At 41.7% G+C, this 16,244-nt stretch overlaps 3 protein-coding genes across 3 annotated transcripts; 2 read left to right on the top strand and 1 right to left on the bottom strand.

Annotated features, from left to right (window-relative positions):
* Nucleotides 1–6,588: 6,588 nt before the first annotated feature.
* Nucleotides 6,589–10,630, bottom strand: LOC115052414 (heat shock protein 30-like). The gene is made up of 2 exons (XM_029516500.1): nt 10,608–10,630; nt 6,589–7,257 (listed from the first exon to the last, which is right to left on the bottom strand). The coding sequence occupies exons 1-2, from the start codon at nt 10,628–10,630 to the stop codon at nt 6,672–6,674; spliced, it is 609 nt and encodes a 202-aa protein (XP_029372360.1). The 3' UTR covers nt 6,589–6,671.
* On the top strand, nt 8,008–8,687 carry LOC115052415 (heat shock protein 30-like). The gene has a single exon (XM_029516502.1). The coding sequence runs from the start codon at nt 8,067–8,069 to the stop codon at nt 8,685–8,687; it is 621 nt and encodes a 206-aa protein (XP_029372362.1). The 5' UTR covers nt 8,008–8,066.
* Nucleotides 10,022–15,367, top strand: stbd1 (starch binding domain 1). Its single transcript, XM_029516499.1, has 3 exons — nt 10,022–10,448; nt 11,856–12,226; nt 12,730–15,367. Exons 1-3 carry the CDS (start codon nt 10,157–10,159, stop codon nt 14,695–14,697), a joined length of 2,631 nt encoding a protein of 876 aa, XP_029372359.1. The 5' UTR covers nt 10,022–10,156; the 3' UTR covers nt 14,698–15,367.
* Nucleotides 15,368–16,244: the final 877 nt, after the last annotated feature.

Consider the following 16,244-nt stretch of genomic DNA (forward strand, 5'->3'; position numbering starts at 1 on the left):
TCTGCTGCATCTCTGTTGTAAACTTGGCTCGCTGAAATCGGCCGGTCACAAACTGCAAATATAATAATTTCTTTTATCTTTCAACAACTTAATTAAACAACGTCAAGATAGATTATTGGTAATCAGTGGAACAAATCCACTGATTTCAACTATTCCAATAAAATAAATTGGTTTTTCAATGCTGCCATTCAGCTCTAATCCCCAGTATTATGATATTAAATGACAGATGTTTGGGTCTCCTGGTGAATGAACTTGCAGACCATGCTAAGTAAATTACTCTGGCACCAACCAATGCTGAATTTATTACTCCCAGGGGGACAACCTCTGAAGAGACACCATTGAAAACCATGACAAACGCCTTCATTGGTTCAATTACATGTTCCCCTGTTTAGTTGAAATAGAACAGACCTGACCGGGAAATAAATATACATATTATACTCTCTGCAGCCTGTCAATGCTCATATTAACATCAGTAATTCCTGAGATTTATGAAGAATTAAATGGCACAGCTGTAAACAAACTGACCAACGCAGACTCTCGTAGTGCCGAAGACTGACTTACGAACTACCTGCTCCAGTTTGACAGTGGGCATGATTAATATTATAAATGCAGCCTTTCAAAAAGACAGCCTTAACGCCAACCATGTCCTTGGAAAACATTGTGCGTGCTATTAAAGACGTAACTGTGCTGGAGCCAGAGCGTGGATTTTTTGTGTATGCTCGCAATCAGGAAGGCAGTCTCACTCAACCAGGTATCCTGCCTGCTGAGGAGGGTTGGAAAGGTGGTGACATTTTTCCAGAGATGAATCACAGCTGCTTATGTGAGAGTGCATGTTCACGCGGTACCCCACTGTATCACAGCCTGGGGGAAGAAAGTAAAGGATACGCTTGGGGTACGTAATTTTTCGTGTCCATCTTTCAGTATTTCACCTCCCTGAGTCCATCCCTTACTTACAGGTGTAGTTTATGAAGATGGACAGTAAAAAGGGGTCCGTTTATTTTTGTGTCAGAATCGTGGGGCTCTATAGGTTTCTGAAACGCAGGAGCTTTGAATGCATTATTTCAGGACTTTGTGCTACTTTCTGCAGCCATGAACTGTGTTTCAAAACTGAAAATGAGTTTTGCATATTTATCTTAGTGTAACAGGGAATAAGCACTGAATAAAAAAACGCAGCTGATGGTGCTGAGGCAGGGTTTTTTTTTTTTTTTTTGGGGGGGGGGGGGGGGGGGGGGTAAAATGGACAAATTAAACTTGCACCCTGATGATAGGGGCTTCATTTCATGGCAATACATCCAAAAATTGTTCAAATATTTTAGTGTGAGCCACAGTGGAGGCCTGACCCTGGAGTTTTTCTGAAGCTAAATACTTCCATGGCTGTCATTTTGCTTCCCTTTTTTGCTCAAGAGCACACTTTTATTTTATTTTATTTTATTTTGTATTCAAGCTCACAGGAACAATAATTTATAACACTTTTATTGACCTTGTTTCGAGACTTAATACAAACGGCCCCTGGATAGTCATCCATACCTTCTATTGATATTGTGTTTCAAGCCCTGAATTTTAAAATTTAAATCACATTTATGGTTGAACTTCAGGATAATAACTCCACATTTTTATTGCTACTGTTTTGCTCTTTCCCTTTGCCGCGCTGCCAGCTTTCCAGCAGTGAAACCACACTGCTATTTTGAAATCACACATCAATTATTTATAGCTGATGAAGAGTTGTTCAAGCCTGAAGAAGAACAAGAAAGGAGGTGGGTGAAAAGAAGTGTCATTTTGATGCTGGTGTGTGCCTTTAATAGGTCCCTCCCTGAGAAGTAGTCTGGCTCTTGGTTTCCATCTACATCACTGACAGAAATTCAGCTGACAGGTCGTGACCACTGTGTGTCTTTTGGTCCTGCTCCGTTTTTCTTTCTCTCTCTGCTCATGTTTGGATTTTGCTGTGTCGTTTATTTCTTCACAGACTTATTTCTCCTTGAATATAGCTCTCTCTATTTGAAATTCAGTCTTTAGTGGTCTCTTTTGTCTATACTTTATTTCAACTTATGACACTTTACATATTAATTTCTCTGCTTTCCTTTTGGAATTCTCAAATTTCTTCTCTGCCATTTTCACATTTTCTCTCTTTCTTTGCTCAGTCTCTCTCCTCATGCCTCAGCTTTCAGCTCAGATTTTATTTTCACGATGTCTCACTGTTCCCATAGTGCACGCACACGCACACACACACACAGACAAACACATAGTAAGTAAAGAATGTGAACTGTTCTGGCTAACTTTATTACATTCATACAGAGAAAATACTCAACATCTCCCAGCTGAGAACAGGATTACAGTGCCATAATTCAGCTGATTTAATACACACACACACAAACACACACACACACATACAGATGTACATCATTTTGAGAGTATGATTTCATCCCGTGAAAATATTACTGTAAATGCATTAGATATGTATAAATGCACGCAGACAGTGAAACACATTTCCACTCTTCTAAAAACAACACTAACAGCTTTGTGTATATTTTTGCTTTTTTTTTTTATGTGTGTTTGTGGCTCACATGCTGACCCTAGACGCATCTGTGACCCCTTGTGTGTGTGTGCACAGTGCGTGCGTGTGCATGTGTTCAGAGGGTACAGACAACGATTGTTCTCTCTGGGTGTTAGCTTTCGGAGCAGGAAGTGCACGTCCAGGTCAGGGGAGTGGGTGGGATCTAGGCACGCTCAACTTCAACCACATCTGTTCAAATACCAGAGACCCTCAAAGTCACACAGGAAGTGTGTTTGAGTATGTGCATATAGACGTGTGTGTGTGTGTGTTCATGCGTGCTACAGAAGCCTCTCTTTGTGACCACAAATTTATAAAAATAGTTGACCTTTCACTGCATATAACGATAAATAACATTACCTGTTGTAATGTTACTCCAAAAGGACACAGATGCTGAATAAACACATCACTTACACAACTCGTAAGTTTTTCTTTGCATGTGTAACAGGGCGTCAGACAAGACATTTCTGCGTCTTCTACTTTATGGTAATATTTGGGATTGTGTATATGTATTTAAACTTTTAACAAAAAAAAAGAAAAGAAATGAAACAAAACGAAAAAAGAAACTCCTAAGTGCTTTCTGATCCTCCAAAATGCATAGTTAAATGCAAATTTAATGGCTGCTTTCTGATACAATGTCACTTTAGTTTCAGCTTGCCTTCCTTCTGGAAAGAACACAGAGAGATGGTTGTCAGCAGAAAGGACAGCCTCAGTGAGTGATATTAATCTTTGGACCAAAATGAAAAACTGTGTCGCCACACAGGAAGTGGCAAAGTCGGACAAATCTGCTTTCTTTTTTTTCAATCAATGCCGAACAACCCATTTATCTGCATGGCAGCTATACCGTGGTCAAAGTTTGTACCTGTTGTTTGGAGAAATTATACATATCAAATTGGTTCTACGAAATGAGTATTTATAGACTCGAGAAAGATCTGAAAAAGGATGCCCAGATATTGTGACATTAAGTATGAGTCAAACCTGAATGTTTTTAACCTTCCATGGTTCATGTGGGCTGTAGCTAAGACGCCCAGAGGATTTGTTTACAGACAAACAGACTGCTAACAAACACTTCGTATTACCCTCAACTCCCTATTTCTCTCTCTGTGAGAAGCTAATCTAGTCCTGTGACAAGATTCTGACTCACACTTCTCAAACCTGCTGTAGATCTGACACAGAGATGACAAGTCAGGTTCTTACTATTGCTGCCTTGTAACGTTTCATACCGAATGTTTATCCCATGCCCATCAAAACTGATCTCAGAATGCCACCACAGCTTTACTGGAGATAATCACCTTGTGCAAACCTCCAGTCTTCGTCAATGGAACGCATTCACACTCACACAAATGACATCAGTGACGGCACTGGAGGCCAAGATGGATTCAGAGACAATACCCTGCCGCCACCACAAGCAGGCAGTACATTAAATGCAATACAAATCAGGCAACAGAAGCCTTACAGGACAGAGAGATGATCTGAGATCAGATTGAAGCAGAGCTCTGACTGCCATCTAGCCATCCAGCTCACTCTGGGCCAGGGCAGGGTACACCCTAGACAGGTCGGCAGTCCATTGCAGGGCCAACACACAGAGACATACAAGATATCACTTACAATTCAATATTAATTTAATTGAGCTTTACCTTTAAACTCTCAAAGGACCAGTTGACTGCTTTCCCTCACAGCAAATATTTGTTAATATGGTTTATACTGAAATGCATTTTGATAGGACCTTCAATCAGATGATACGCACACATTTTCACACTCCACACCAGGCAGTTTTTCATTAATACTCTTATTCACTAGAGAGATACCTCACCAAACCACAAAAGACATTTACAGCTGTTTTAACGGGCTTCTCTTTAATGTGTAATATGTTAAAGGTGAAGATGCGACTTTTACATATTATAATGGCAACAACTTCTAAAAATTGAAATTTGACAAAAAATTTCTATTCCAGAAGCATTTTAATTGTTAGTGCTACTCTGTCTGTAACACCTGAACACTGACTTTTTTATTAGGTGTGATGCTGCTTGACAAGGGGCTTGGTGTCAGAGACTGTGCACATGTTTTTCAGTGTGTCGAGTTAAAATCTAGCCTTTGCACATGTATCAGAAATACATAACTTTATCACGAACCTTAGTACATTTATAAATTAAACAAAACAAATGACTTTTGGTAGTACTAAAGCTTATAGATGGAGGAAAACTGTCATTTACTGACTCACTTTTGACAAATCACCATATTGAATATATCTACCTACATGACATCTTTTCATCATCTCCTTAATGACGAACAGACACAGGAAACCACACATTCTAACACACACATACATGCACGTCTGACTCATGAATTTTTTAATGGCAGTAAAAGCAGTCTTCTTCAAACACACCCTTTTCATTAAGAGTTAGTTGAAGTGTCTGAGATGATGGGGGAAACGAGTGGAGGGGCAGTGTGTAGAGAGAAAGGTGAAACAGGGAAGACTGTAATATAAAAAAGGAAGGGGGAAAGGGGGATGGGATGAGACGAAGATGGGCCTGAAGGAGAAGAAAATAAATGCATCTTTCCGCATGTTACTGGTGTTGGAATGAAACATCTTGCAGGAGAAGTGAATAGTTGAAAGCATGCCATACTGAGTCAGAGATGTCAAGACAACACCCAATGTAACAGCTGCGGAGGGAGGAGAGAGGATGGAGAGGACAGGGAAGGAAAAGAGGAGAGTTATTGGGATGGAAGTGACAAGGAGATGAGAGCGGGTGAAGGAGATGAGGAAAGAGGAAACATGGTGATTGAGAGCAGATGAAAGCAAGATTTTACATTCAGATGGGGACAGACAGAGGAATGAGCCAAACAACAGCGTCTGATATTTAAAGAGACGGTGAATAAGCCTTCTGTCAGCACTGCCCTTGAAAACAACGAGCAGCTCCACAAATAGAAATAAAACAAAAGCAGTGTGAGTTCCTGAAGTAGTTCTCTCTCCTCCTCCGCCCCTGTTGCTGCCACGTTTACGGGACAATCTGTCTATTCTCGGATAAGAAAAAGCCCTAACAGCCAGACAGGAGCCAGGGACCAGGCGCTCATGCATGGTAATAGCTGACATTAACTTGTAAACAAAATAGGGGAAAGAAAAAGTTTCAAAGAAAAAAAAAAAAAGAGGAGGGCAAGGCCATTACCGCTGCTTCAGTACACAATGTTAATAATATTGTTTTTCTTGGTGACTGTGATTGGAATCTCAGATGAACTGACTTGTATGTCAATACTCTATTCAATTAAAGTCCATTTATTCTTGTGCATAAACTCAAAAATTCAAATGTCATCCATCTCTTCATAACATTGTACAGTGACACATCTAAAAGATAATAATATTGTGCTTGTGTGTGTGTGTGTGAGCACTTCTTCATCTTTGAAAACTACACAGTAAAATAAGTTATTTACTTTCTAAATACCATCAACATCAGCACAAAAGATGATTCAGCCCTGCTGAATTTTACATTCACTTCAAATGGAAAACATATTTTGGATCACTCATCTGATACAAGGAACTGATATGCATCTTTGGGAGCCCTGTTATCAATGGAAAAAAATGCCCCTGACCTTCAAACTCAGTAGCTACACCAGGGGAGGATGTTATGCATCACAGATGTAGGCGACGCAAAATACTAAATGTGACATCTATTGGATGTTGTGCAGCTACTGCACTCCTGATTCTGTCTCCTCAATGCTCATTTCCTTTTAAATGTCGATATTGTACAGATATTTGTACACATTTTTCTCATAGATTATTTATTCTGGGTGGTTTTCTAACAGGAAGTTTCCCTTCAGTCTGTGTTTTTTTTTTTTTTTTTTTTTTCTGGAGAAAAATTAATCAGACATTCTTTTCAGATATGCCAAATATATATTTTTGATATATTTCTCATGGAAACATCCCCTCCTGTCCTGTCGTTTAATTTTTTAATTTTGTCGGATTAACCTGCTCAAAATGAAATGAAAAATATAAACTGGAGTGGAAACAGCAAAGAAATAATAATTACGTTGATAGATATTTATTTAACAATGTTCAATTCTGCATACAAACATATTAAACAACATATGATCATCAGTCATCCATATCAAATATTTGTCACTGTGATCAGTCCATGTGTTGAGCTTTGTCCTGCGTGCTGTTGTGTGTCTCTGTGCTGCTGCCTTCTGCGTGTGAACACACACTCTGCTGTGTTTCCTCCTCCAGGCTCCTCCTGATAGTCAGCTCTCTCTCAGCCTCCTCAGCACATGGAGCTCTGGCTGCCTGGATGTGGAGCTTCCCGTCTGGAGCCAGGCAGCAGGTGACGGCTTCAGGGTTCAGGCCCTCGGGCAGATCAAACTCCCGTCTGAACTCCTGCAGTCTGTAAGAGTAGGAGCCTTTCCCGTCCTCCTCCTTCTTCTCTGTCTTCCCGCTGACTCTCAGCTTCCTGCCCACCTGCCTGACAGACAGCTCGTCTGGAGAAAAGCCTTCAGTGTCCAGGATCAGGCCAAAGTGCTGTCCCTCTTTGTCCAGCTGGTAGGAGAGCGGCTGCAGAGCTGCTCTGCTTTGTAAAGGCTTGTTCTCCTCCGGGATGTTGTGTTGAAGTTTGTCCATCAGCTCCTGTAGGTCTCTGTACAGTAGATGCTGCTGGCAGACCAGAGGTCTGACCTCTGGCCACAGACTGCGTACAGGCCAGGAGACGTCCATGAAGGGACTGAGGCCAGAGGGGAGTATATGAGAGCACAGCATCTTCAGTGTGTTCAGCGGAGAGTCCTCTAGTGGGAGATGAAACACTGTTCTCTTGTGTGTTGCTGGTGTAGTTTGTGTCTGAGCAGTGGGACTGTGTCAGCTTTTATATTGTACCTGGAGGAAGTCCAGAGTTTTCAGGAACTTTCCTGCTGTTTCCAGAGCTCTCCACTGGAGGGAGCTGTTACTCAGCTCTGCTGACGTTACTGGATCCTTCTGTTTGTTCAGGAAGTTTCTTTTATGACTAAATATCCTGTAAACACTTGAGTTGCTCAGCTGTATTGGTGATTTTCAAAAGGTGACTTTTCATTTTCATTTTCCTTTTTCAAAAATTAACTGTGAATTAATTGTTATTTTAAATGAATGTCTTCATAATTATATTTGTAGGTAGAGAAATAAACTCATAACTGAAGACATTCATTTAAAATAACAATTAATTCACAGTTAATTTTTGAAAAAGGACTGTGAAAATGAAAAGTCACCTTTTGAAAATCACCAATACAGCTGAGCAACTCAAGTGTTTACAGGATATTTAGTCATAAAAGAAACTTCCTGAACAAACAGAAGGATCCAGTAACGTCAGCAGAGCTGAGTAACAGCTCCCTCCAGTGGAGAGCTCTGGAAACGGCAGGAAAGTTCCTGAAAACTCTGGACTTCCTCCAGGTACAACATAAAAGCTGACACAGTCCCACTGCTCAGACACAAACTACACCAGCAACACACAAGAGAACAGTGTTTCATCTCCCACTAGAGGACTCTCCGCTGAACACACTGAAGATGCTGTGCTCTCATAGACTCCCCTCTGGCCTCAGTCCCTTCATGGACGTCTCCTGGCCTGTACGCAGTCTGTGGCCAGAGGTCAGACCTCTGGTCTGCCAGCAGCATCTACTGTACAGAGACCTACAGGAGCTGATGGACAAACTTCAACACAACATCCCGGAGGAGAACAAGCCTTTACAAAGCAGAGCAGCTCTGCAGCCGCTCTCCTACCAGCTGGACAAAGAGGGACAGCACTTTGGCCTGATCCTGGACACTGAAGGCTTTTCTCCAGACGAGCTGTCTGTCAGGCAGGTGGGCAGGAAGCTGAGAGTCAGCGGGAAGACAGAGAAGAAGGAGGAGGACGGGAAAGGCTCCTACTCTTACAGACTGCAGGAGTTCAGACGGGAGTTTGATCTGCCCGAGGGCCTGAACCCTGAAGCCGTCACCTGCTGCCTGGCTCCAGACGGGAAGCTCCACATCCAGGCAGCCAGAGCTCCATGTGCTGAGGAGGCTGAGAGAGAGCTGACTATCAGGAGGAGCCTGGAGGAGGAAACACAGCAGAGTGTGTGTTCACACGCAGAAGGCAGCAGCACAGAGACACACAACAGCACGCAGGACAAAGCTCAACACATGGACTGATCACAGTGATAAATATTTGATATGGATGACTGATGATCATATGTTGTTTAATATGTTTGTATGTAGAATTGAACATTGTTAAATAAATATCTCTCAACGTAACTATTATTTCTCTGCTGTTTTCACTCCAGTTTATATTTTCTTTTTCATTTCATTTTGACACAGATATGAGCAGGTCATTGTCCTTTTTCAAAAAATTTATATCCTGTCATTTCTAAACGTCCTCATAATTTAATTTGTAACAAAGCAGTTCTCGGATCATTATCATTTTACCAATTCTGGTAGAGAAACAAACAACATAACCATCAGACAGAGATAGCCCAGAAATAAAAAATCTACCAAGTCTGAAATGGAGAAATCACAAGGAAGATAACCAGAACCCCTAAAGCCAACACTAACCCTTGAAGAGCTCCAGAGTCTTCAGACACTTTACTGTTGTTGCATCAACTCTCCACTGGGGGGAGCTGTTACTCGGGCCTGCTAATATTACTGAATCAGCGCAGTGGTCGATGAAATTTCTCACTGTCAGATCTCATATTTGAAGTTGAAGCTAAAGGAAATAGAGATTTGTCGAATTTGTAAGCGAGTGATATTTTTGTTCGGACCATTGCAATTCTTTCCACCAGTACGACAGATGTATGAGCAAGAGGTTAATCAGGTTAATCCTGTTAATATAGAAGTTTAATTGCCTTTCTGGCTCTTATTTTATATTCTTCTGTAGAAAGTATTGATCAAAGATCAGCTGGTTTATTCCTGTAAAAAGACACCTTCACTGTATAGAACGGGGAGCTTGTTAAACTAAAGCCATTTGTTCAGGCTTTCTGAGAAATCACTCCTCAGAATGCGTGTCTCTTATCTATTCATTCAAAAGCCTCATCATGTCCCTATTTATGCTGCTGGTGTGTAAAAACAAAACAAACACAGCAGGCTGTTCTGTTATCTGAGCACTGTTTCTGAAATAACGCTTCCTGTCTCTGATTGCAAATCATCCTCGGTGGGAGTTAACATTTCCTTTGTGAATCCTCACGGGTGGGGGTTTCCGATGGGGAGCAATCCGATCAGACTGGGCGTGATCAATTTCACGTGTGCCATTAATCCAATCAGAGGAATGCGAGACGTCGATATCAGACTCACGACTGGAAGCCGCGTCGTGACCGTCTGCGCGAGACGGCCTGTCCCCCTCTCTCTCTCTCTCTTTCTTTCTTTTTCATTTATTTATGTTTTATGAATGAAGGTTCAGGTCCCGTGACCCCTTCAGCCAATCGGCAGCTCGCACCTGCAGCCGTTCGCAGCTCTGCAGCAACAAGAGGTCACTCAACTTTGGAAACGTGGAGGAGAGAGAGCAGGGGGAGGAGGTCCGGAGCAGTCCCCGTCCGATCAGCCCGACCAGCCCGGCCTTCATGCGCACATAAATACGGACACTTCCAATCTGGGGGGTTGGCTTTTTGTCCTTTATTCACCAGATCGCGATGCTGATGAAAAACAGCAACGCCGTGGCCGCGGAGAAACGCGTGGATCTGGCCTCGCTCTTCTGCATGATCAGCCGCCACGGTCCCGCCGTGGCTCTGGCGCTGATCGCGATGGTCTCCGTGCTTGCGGGCTTCATCATCTACCGGAGCGTGCGGGGCAAGCGGAGGAAGGCCACTGCGGCCGACGGCGACAGCGCCAGCCCCGAGGAGGAGACAGACACATCGGTGATCCGGCCGGGACCGGGACCGGGACCGAGCTCGGAGGAATCGCACAGCTCCGCAGAGTCAACAGGTAATAGTACCAGATAACGTTACCACAGGCTGCTGCAGGTTACAGGTGCGGGCTCAGCAAGACCAACAATATTATTTATAGTGATAACAATCAGAATTAGAGCAGCACCGAGTTGCTCAGTTTAGTGCTGACGAGCGGTATAAATATGATGGGAAATACAATAGAGATAACGTAATGTCCATGACCACTGAACATAGACGGTAAAAAAATGTGCTTAAAGCCAGAATTAATTCTGTCCGGGCCGTTTGCGATAATCTGGCCTCACTCTAATCCAATTAGGTATCTGAAATCAAAGTGATTACCATCATGTTAAGAAAAAAATAATTACTGCTTGAGGTTGGCAGGAAACTTTTACTAGGATACCTGCTCTTCAGTATAACACTCCCATCATAAAGCAGTTGATACAATTAGCTGACATTTGGTTTTATTGGTTACTTATCAAATGTCAAACTATACTGTTTTTTATTACTGGATCACTCCAGTGGAGCCATGAGATTTCTCACTTTGTCAGATCTCATATTGGAAGTTGAAGCTACTGGAGATACAACTTTTTCTGAATGTGCAGTGAGTTTCTGAGATATATATGTATTTTTATTTTTTTCAAACAGGATTATTCTGCTCCCCAAAACAACAAATGTAATTTGTGCTTTTGTGCTAAATGGGCTTGCTTTGATATCTTATCTCTTACCATTTTTAATGGAATTTATCGATCAAAGGGTTGTTGATTTTATTTGTGTAAAAATAGCCTCACTTAAATTCATAAGCTGAAAGCCTCATCCATTTATATGCACTAGCAGATCCAAGTTAAAAAAAAAAGTGATTCATTTTTCATGAAGAAAACAAAGTAGATGGATACTTTTACAAAAATACATGAAATCCAAAGAAGATGTTTCATTTCAACATGAAATTTTCCGCTAAAGTAATGTTGTCATGTGCCACAGGGCAGCAGTGACATTGTCAAGATTCAGATGAAGACGGTGAGATAAAACTGTCAAATGAGGATATACTCCAGAGATATTGCAATCAGGGTAAACAGGGCCTTTAATGGATGAAGCAAACAATCGACCGATCCCTGCTGACTGTATCGATTACTTTCTCTGTCATCAGATCTTCTGGGAGAACACAAAGTTTTACCAGATTTTTATGTCGGGCCTTTGTAAACCAGCGAAAACACTGAACCTAACAAACATACATTTTTAATTTTCATGAAATGCTTGTAGTTAGCAAAAAATAACACATAGAACCTAGAAATTAGTCAAAGAAGAATTTCAGACTGAGGTATAGGCTGTTACTTATTAGTGTAATGTATAGTTCAATACGTTTATAGTTGCCTATGATTTACATGATTCATTTGCAGAATTAACATTCAGCACCACATTTTTTTTTTTTTTTTTTTTTTTTTAACAGATGCGAGTAATGAAGATTTGTCAGACGTGAGGGAGGCCCCTGATTCATTTCAAACTGATCTGAAAGTCAGGCGGCGCCGTGCTGCAGCTGAGAAGAAACCTCCACCTTATTCTCCTCACCAGAGCCACATCCAAATACCAGACAACAAGCTCACTACTTCAGACAACACAGAGGAAATGACCCCCGAGCAGGACTCTGACAAAGGAGCAGAGGCCAGTCTCAACCCGCAATGTGATACCGGCACAGCGGCTGAAATGGAAGTGGAGTGTGCTAATGATTGTCACCACAGCGCAACAGCAGACATTTCTCAAGATGTAATAGAAGAAATCTGCGATAATAAGAGCTGCTTGAAGGAGACTGAGCTGGTGGAGGTGGGGAAACTAAGCAGCCATTTTACATCTGGTTCAGAGAAATTAGAAAAAAAATCAAGTGATCAGTTAGATTAATGATGGAAAGGTCATGTTAGATGAAAATATATTGGTATTGGATCAATGAAGTAATGTCTTCATTAATTGATTCATCATATGAGAGAGTGACTGGGGACATAATAATTATTGCTCTTATATTCGTGTTAAAACAAAAAACATTTTTAACTTTAAATCTGGAGCTCTACATACATCAAATGAGCTATGAACTAGCTGGGAAAAATTGGAAGATATCTAATTTCTCATAAAAGTTTTCTGTAATGTAAGCGAAAGCTGGCTGTAGCTTTCCAGACATCAACCCACGGGGAATATTTCTCCCTCACCTACTTATCTATTTCTATTAGACCTCATTCTTTTTGGGGTTTTTGGACTAGCACAGACTGGGATCACATTCAGCAGCATTTACAATACCTTCATGTTATATTAATGTTCTTTTCGTGTCTTTTTAGGTGTTCAAAGCTGGAGAACAGGAGGGTGAGAATGTAAACGAAAACAAAACTGCAGTTGACAAAGACAGACAAGCGGAAGAAAACTTGAAGTGTACTTCAAACAATCAAGAGTGTTTTGACCAGGCCCCCCCCGCTCTGAGTGAAAATGCTGATGACAGTCTACTAGATAACGAAACCACGCCGCAAACAGACAGTGTTCAGTGCAGCTCAGTGGAGCCCATCATCAATGTAGACGATCCTCCTGTCACTGTTACCTGCTCTGGTAAAGATGAGGACTACGTTGAAGAGAATCACCTTCCAGATAGGAGTGACTACAGTAACTGCCTAGCTGGTGGGGTGATTGAGGAAGATATAGAAAAAGACCACCTTTTCATGTCTGTCACATCTGCTCTTGACTCTGATTGGCTCAAGAGAGAAATCCAGTGCAAAAACTATGAAACGGGTGAATTTGTTGTTTTTCCTCAAGAAAGTATTGAACTCCAAAAGACAAATAACGAGTCCTTTGCGACATCCAGCGCTGCTGTTGGTCCTGATACTACTGAAAATCTGACCGCTCCCGTACAAGACCAACAAATGCCTCAGCTTCCATCCATCCACCAAGATGAAAAAATTTACCACATGGAAATTCATGAAACCTGTGATAGGAAGGCTATTCCTGCTACTGATGCAGCTGTTTGTCATAATCATCATATTATTACACCTGCAGTGCTAGAAGAAGTATCTTACCCTGATGTGTTGTCTTTCTCCCAGCAAAGTGCCCAAATCCAAAATGATGAAGACTTTTTAGAGTTCATCACAAGTGCTGCACCTGTAGCCACTGATGATCTTAAACCTCCCATGTGTCAATTTCACTTGTCATCTTTGGAGCAAAGTGAGCTGAGGGATAACAACCAGGACAGCATAGCAACTCCTAGCGTCGGAGAAGAGAGTGGGATTTCAAGCATGGCCGTCAGCCCTGATTTACACGGAGCTGGTGACGAGTTTGAGCTGGCCATTAACAATATGATGCTTCCAACGATGGAGTGTGATGCACCGTCTGAAGAAAGGACGGAGACTCAAAACAGCCACGTTGGTCGTGATGTAGGGGGAACAGTGTTCAGGCCTTACTCACCACCTGTCTCCCAGCAACCCCGCAATGAGCACACAGACAGCGCTAAAAATGAGTCATTTGCAGCCAACGAGGACATGTTTGGCCACGAGATTGAGGACAGCTACCACAGAGCATGGGAGCTGGTTATGGTGCAGGACGCAGCAAGTGAAATGAGCTTAACCAAGGAGCCAAAAGAGCAAATAGATGTGAAAACTGTTGTTGAGGTGGTTGAGAAGAAGACAAAAGCAACAGTTTCAAAGAAAGCGGTAACAGAAGGAGAGAAGGAGAAAGAAGAGGACTATGAAAAGACCAACATCAGTATCATGGAGGCAACTATGGACAATAATGAATGGATCACAGATAGTAACAACCAAGTCCTTCCCTGGATGAATTTTTCTCTCCAACCTCTTGCCCAAGAACACCCAAAAATGGAGAAGCTTCCCTCCGAGGATTCCTTCCAAGAGAGCTCCACCCTCACAGACACTCCTCCTTCCTCTGCAATGGTTCAAAACAGCACACTCTCCCCCGTGCACACAAACACAGAAAGTAACAAAAAGGTTGTGTCGGTTCAGCCCATGCCACAGAATGTCAATGTGACCTTCCGTATCCACTACATCACCCACACCCCCTACCAGACGGTGGCTGTCACTGGGAACCAGCAGGAGCTGGGAAACTGGAAGGAGTTCATCCCGCTGGAGAAGGCCGGGGATGGGCTCTGGGCCACCGTGGTCAGCCTGCCTGTAGACAGCCTTGTGGAGTGGAAGTTTGTGTTGATGGACAAGGGTGAGGTGTTTCGCTGGGAGGAGTGTGGCAACCGCCTCCTGGATACGGGCTACGGAGACGACCTGATCGTGCAGAAATGGTGGGGGTTCATGTAGGAGGAGTTTGAGAGCAAAGGGCAGCAGAGGTGAGAGAACATGCTGTGACACCAGCATGTGTATCATCTTTGAAACTGAATACTGGACCAGATAAAAATTATAACTTCCCATCACAAGTCCCAAATGATACGGTAGTAGTTTAAAATGAAGTCTCATACTAATATAGGCGTTGAATATGACAGTGAAACAGGATATGCTGTATCGCTGCATTAAAAGATGTCAGGTCTTGATCAAAACTGGGCTGAACCTGTTAAAAAAGGGAATTTCTTTTAGTATGAGAACAGAAATTCGACCAACAACTTTGATAATTAGTCTGAATTGTTGTTGTTATTGTGTTGGCTGCCTAGAAAACAAGCTATCCATCATCTTTGGCTCTCAGATCTGCAGACCAACTCTACAATGTTTGAATGTGCATATATGAAATTTTATAGTAAAAGAGTGTATTGAAACAACAGTTATAGACTTATGCAGCCCAGTTTCAACGGAGACACCTGATGTTTTTGTGGCTTGCAGATTTCCATGATAACTCCTTTATATTGGTCATCTAGTCGGACTGTCCCGAGAGGATTGCCCTCTCACAGTTAATCATTAAATGGATCTTTCAGTGGACTGAAAATATTGCCATAATTAAAAAAAAAAAAAAAAAAAAAAGACATTACATTCAATGTGTTGTCATTGCCATGGCAATATCTTTGATTATGCAAATTGCACCTCTTCAAAAGTGGGTGATTTCATGCAAGTGCTCGTTCTTTTAAATAAAAACATTATTGTACTGTCCATATGCTGCTTAAATACTCCCAAACGATCTATAATAATAAATGCACATAGTTCACTTTTACTACAGCAATAATCAAAGCAATAATTGTTCTGTATGCTGTGTGGTTGGTGTTATCAGGTATTCTCATGCGTTTACTACTAAACTGTGACATAGTTGTATCCTTGACGCTGCTTTTCTCTCGAGGGACTCTGCATGCATATTTGACCCATTGTTCTCTAAATGTGCCTTTTAACCTTCATTTTTTTCTATTCATGTGTTATCATGCATCTCTTTGCTGTTTGTTTTCTTTGATTCACTGCACCCTTTGTTGAATTAATAACAGAACCTTCATCATTTTCTCAAACTTATACTCTGAACACGCTACTAATGTTGAATGCTATTAAAATGAAGTTGGTTATCAAATAAAAAAAAAAAAAATCCTTTGCTGAAATGTGCTTCTGATACAAGTTGAGTCACTGAAAGCCCTGATGTTCGGAGGGAATTATAGTAACACCTCAGTGCTTCACTCACTAAAAAAAGAGAGCGAGGGTCACTTCATTATTTTTCATAAACTGAAGTTAACCAGGTCATTTTGCCTATATTGTAGTTTTTTTTTTTTTTTTTAAACCAAGAACCTAAATGTGCTACGGTGCTGTTGCTGTTTACATTTCTGGGAATTATTTACCGCTCTTGCAACAAACAAATAGTCAATCATTTTGAGGAAATGCAGTGAAAAAGCACTTTGAACTGGTAACCCAAATCTCCTTTATATAGATTTCTGTGGAAGCCA

Source organism: Echeneis naucrates, chromosome 12 (assembly GCF_900963305.1).
Source record: "Echeneis naucrates chromosome 12, fEcheNa1.1, whole genome shotgun sequence".
NCBI classification, from domain to species: Eukaryota; Metazoa; Chordata; class Actinopteri; order Carangiformes; family Echeneidae; genus Echeneis; species Echeneis naucrates.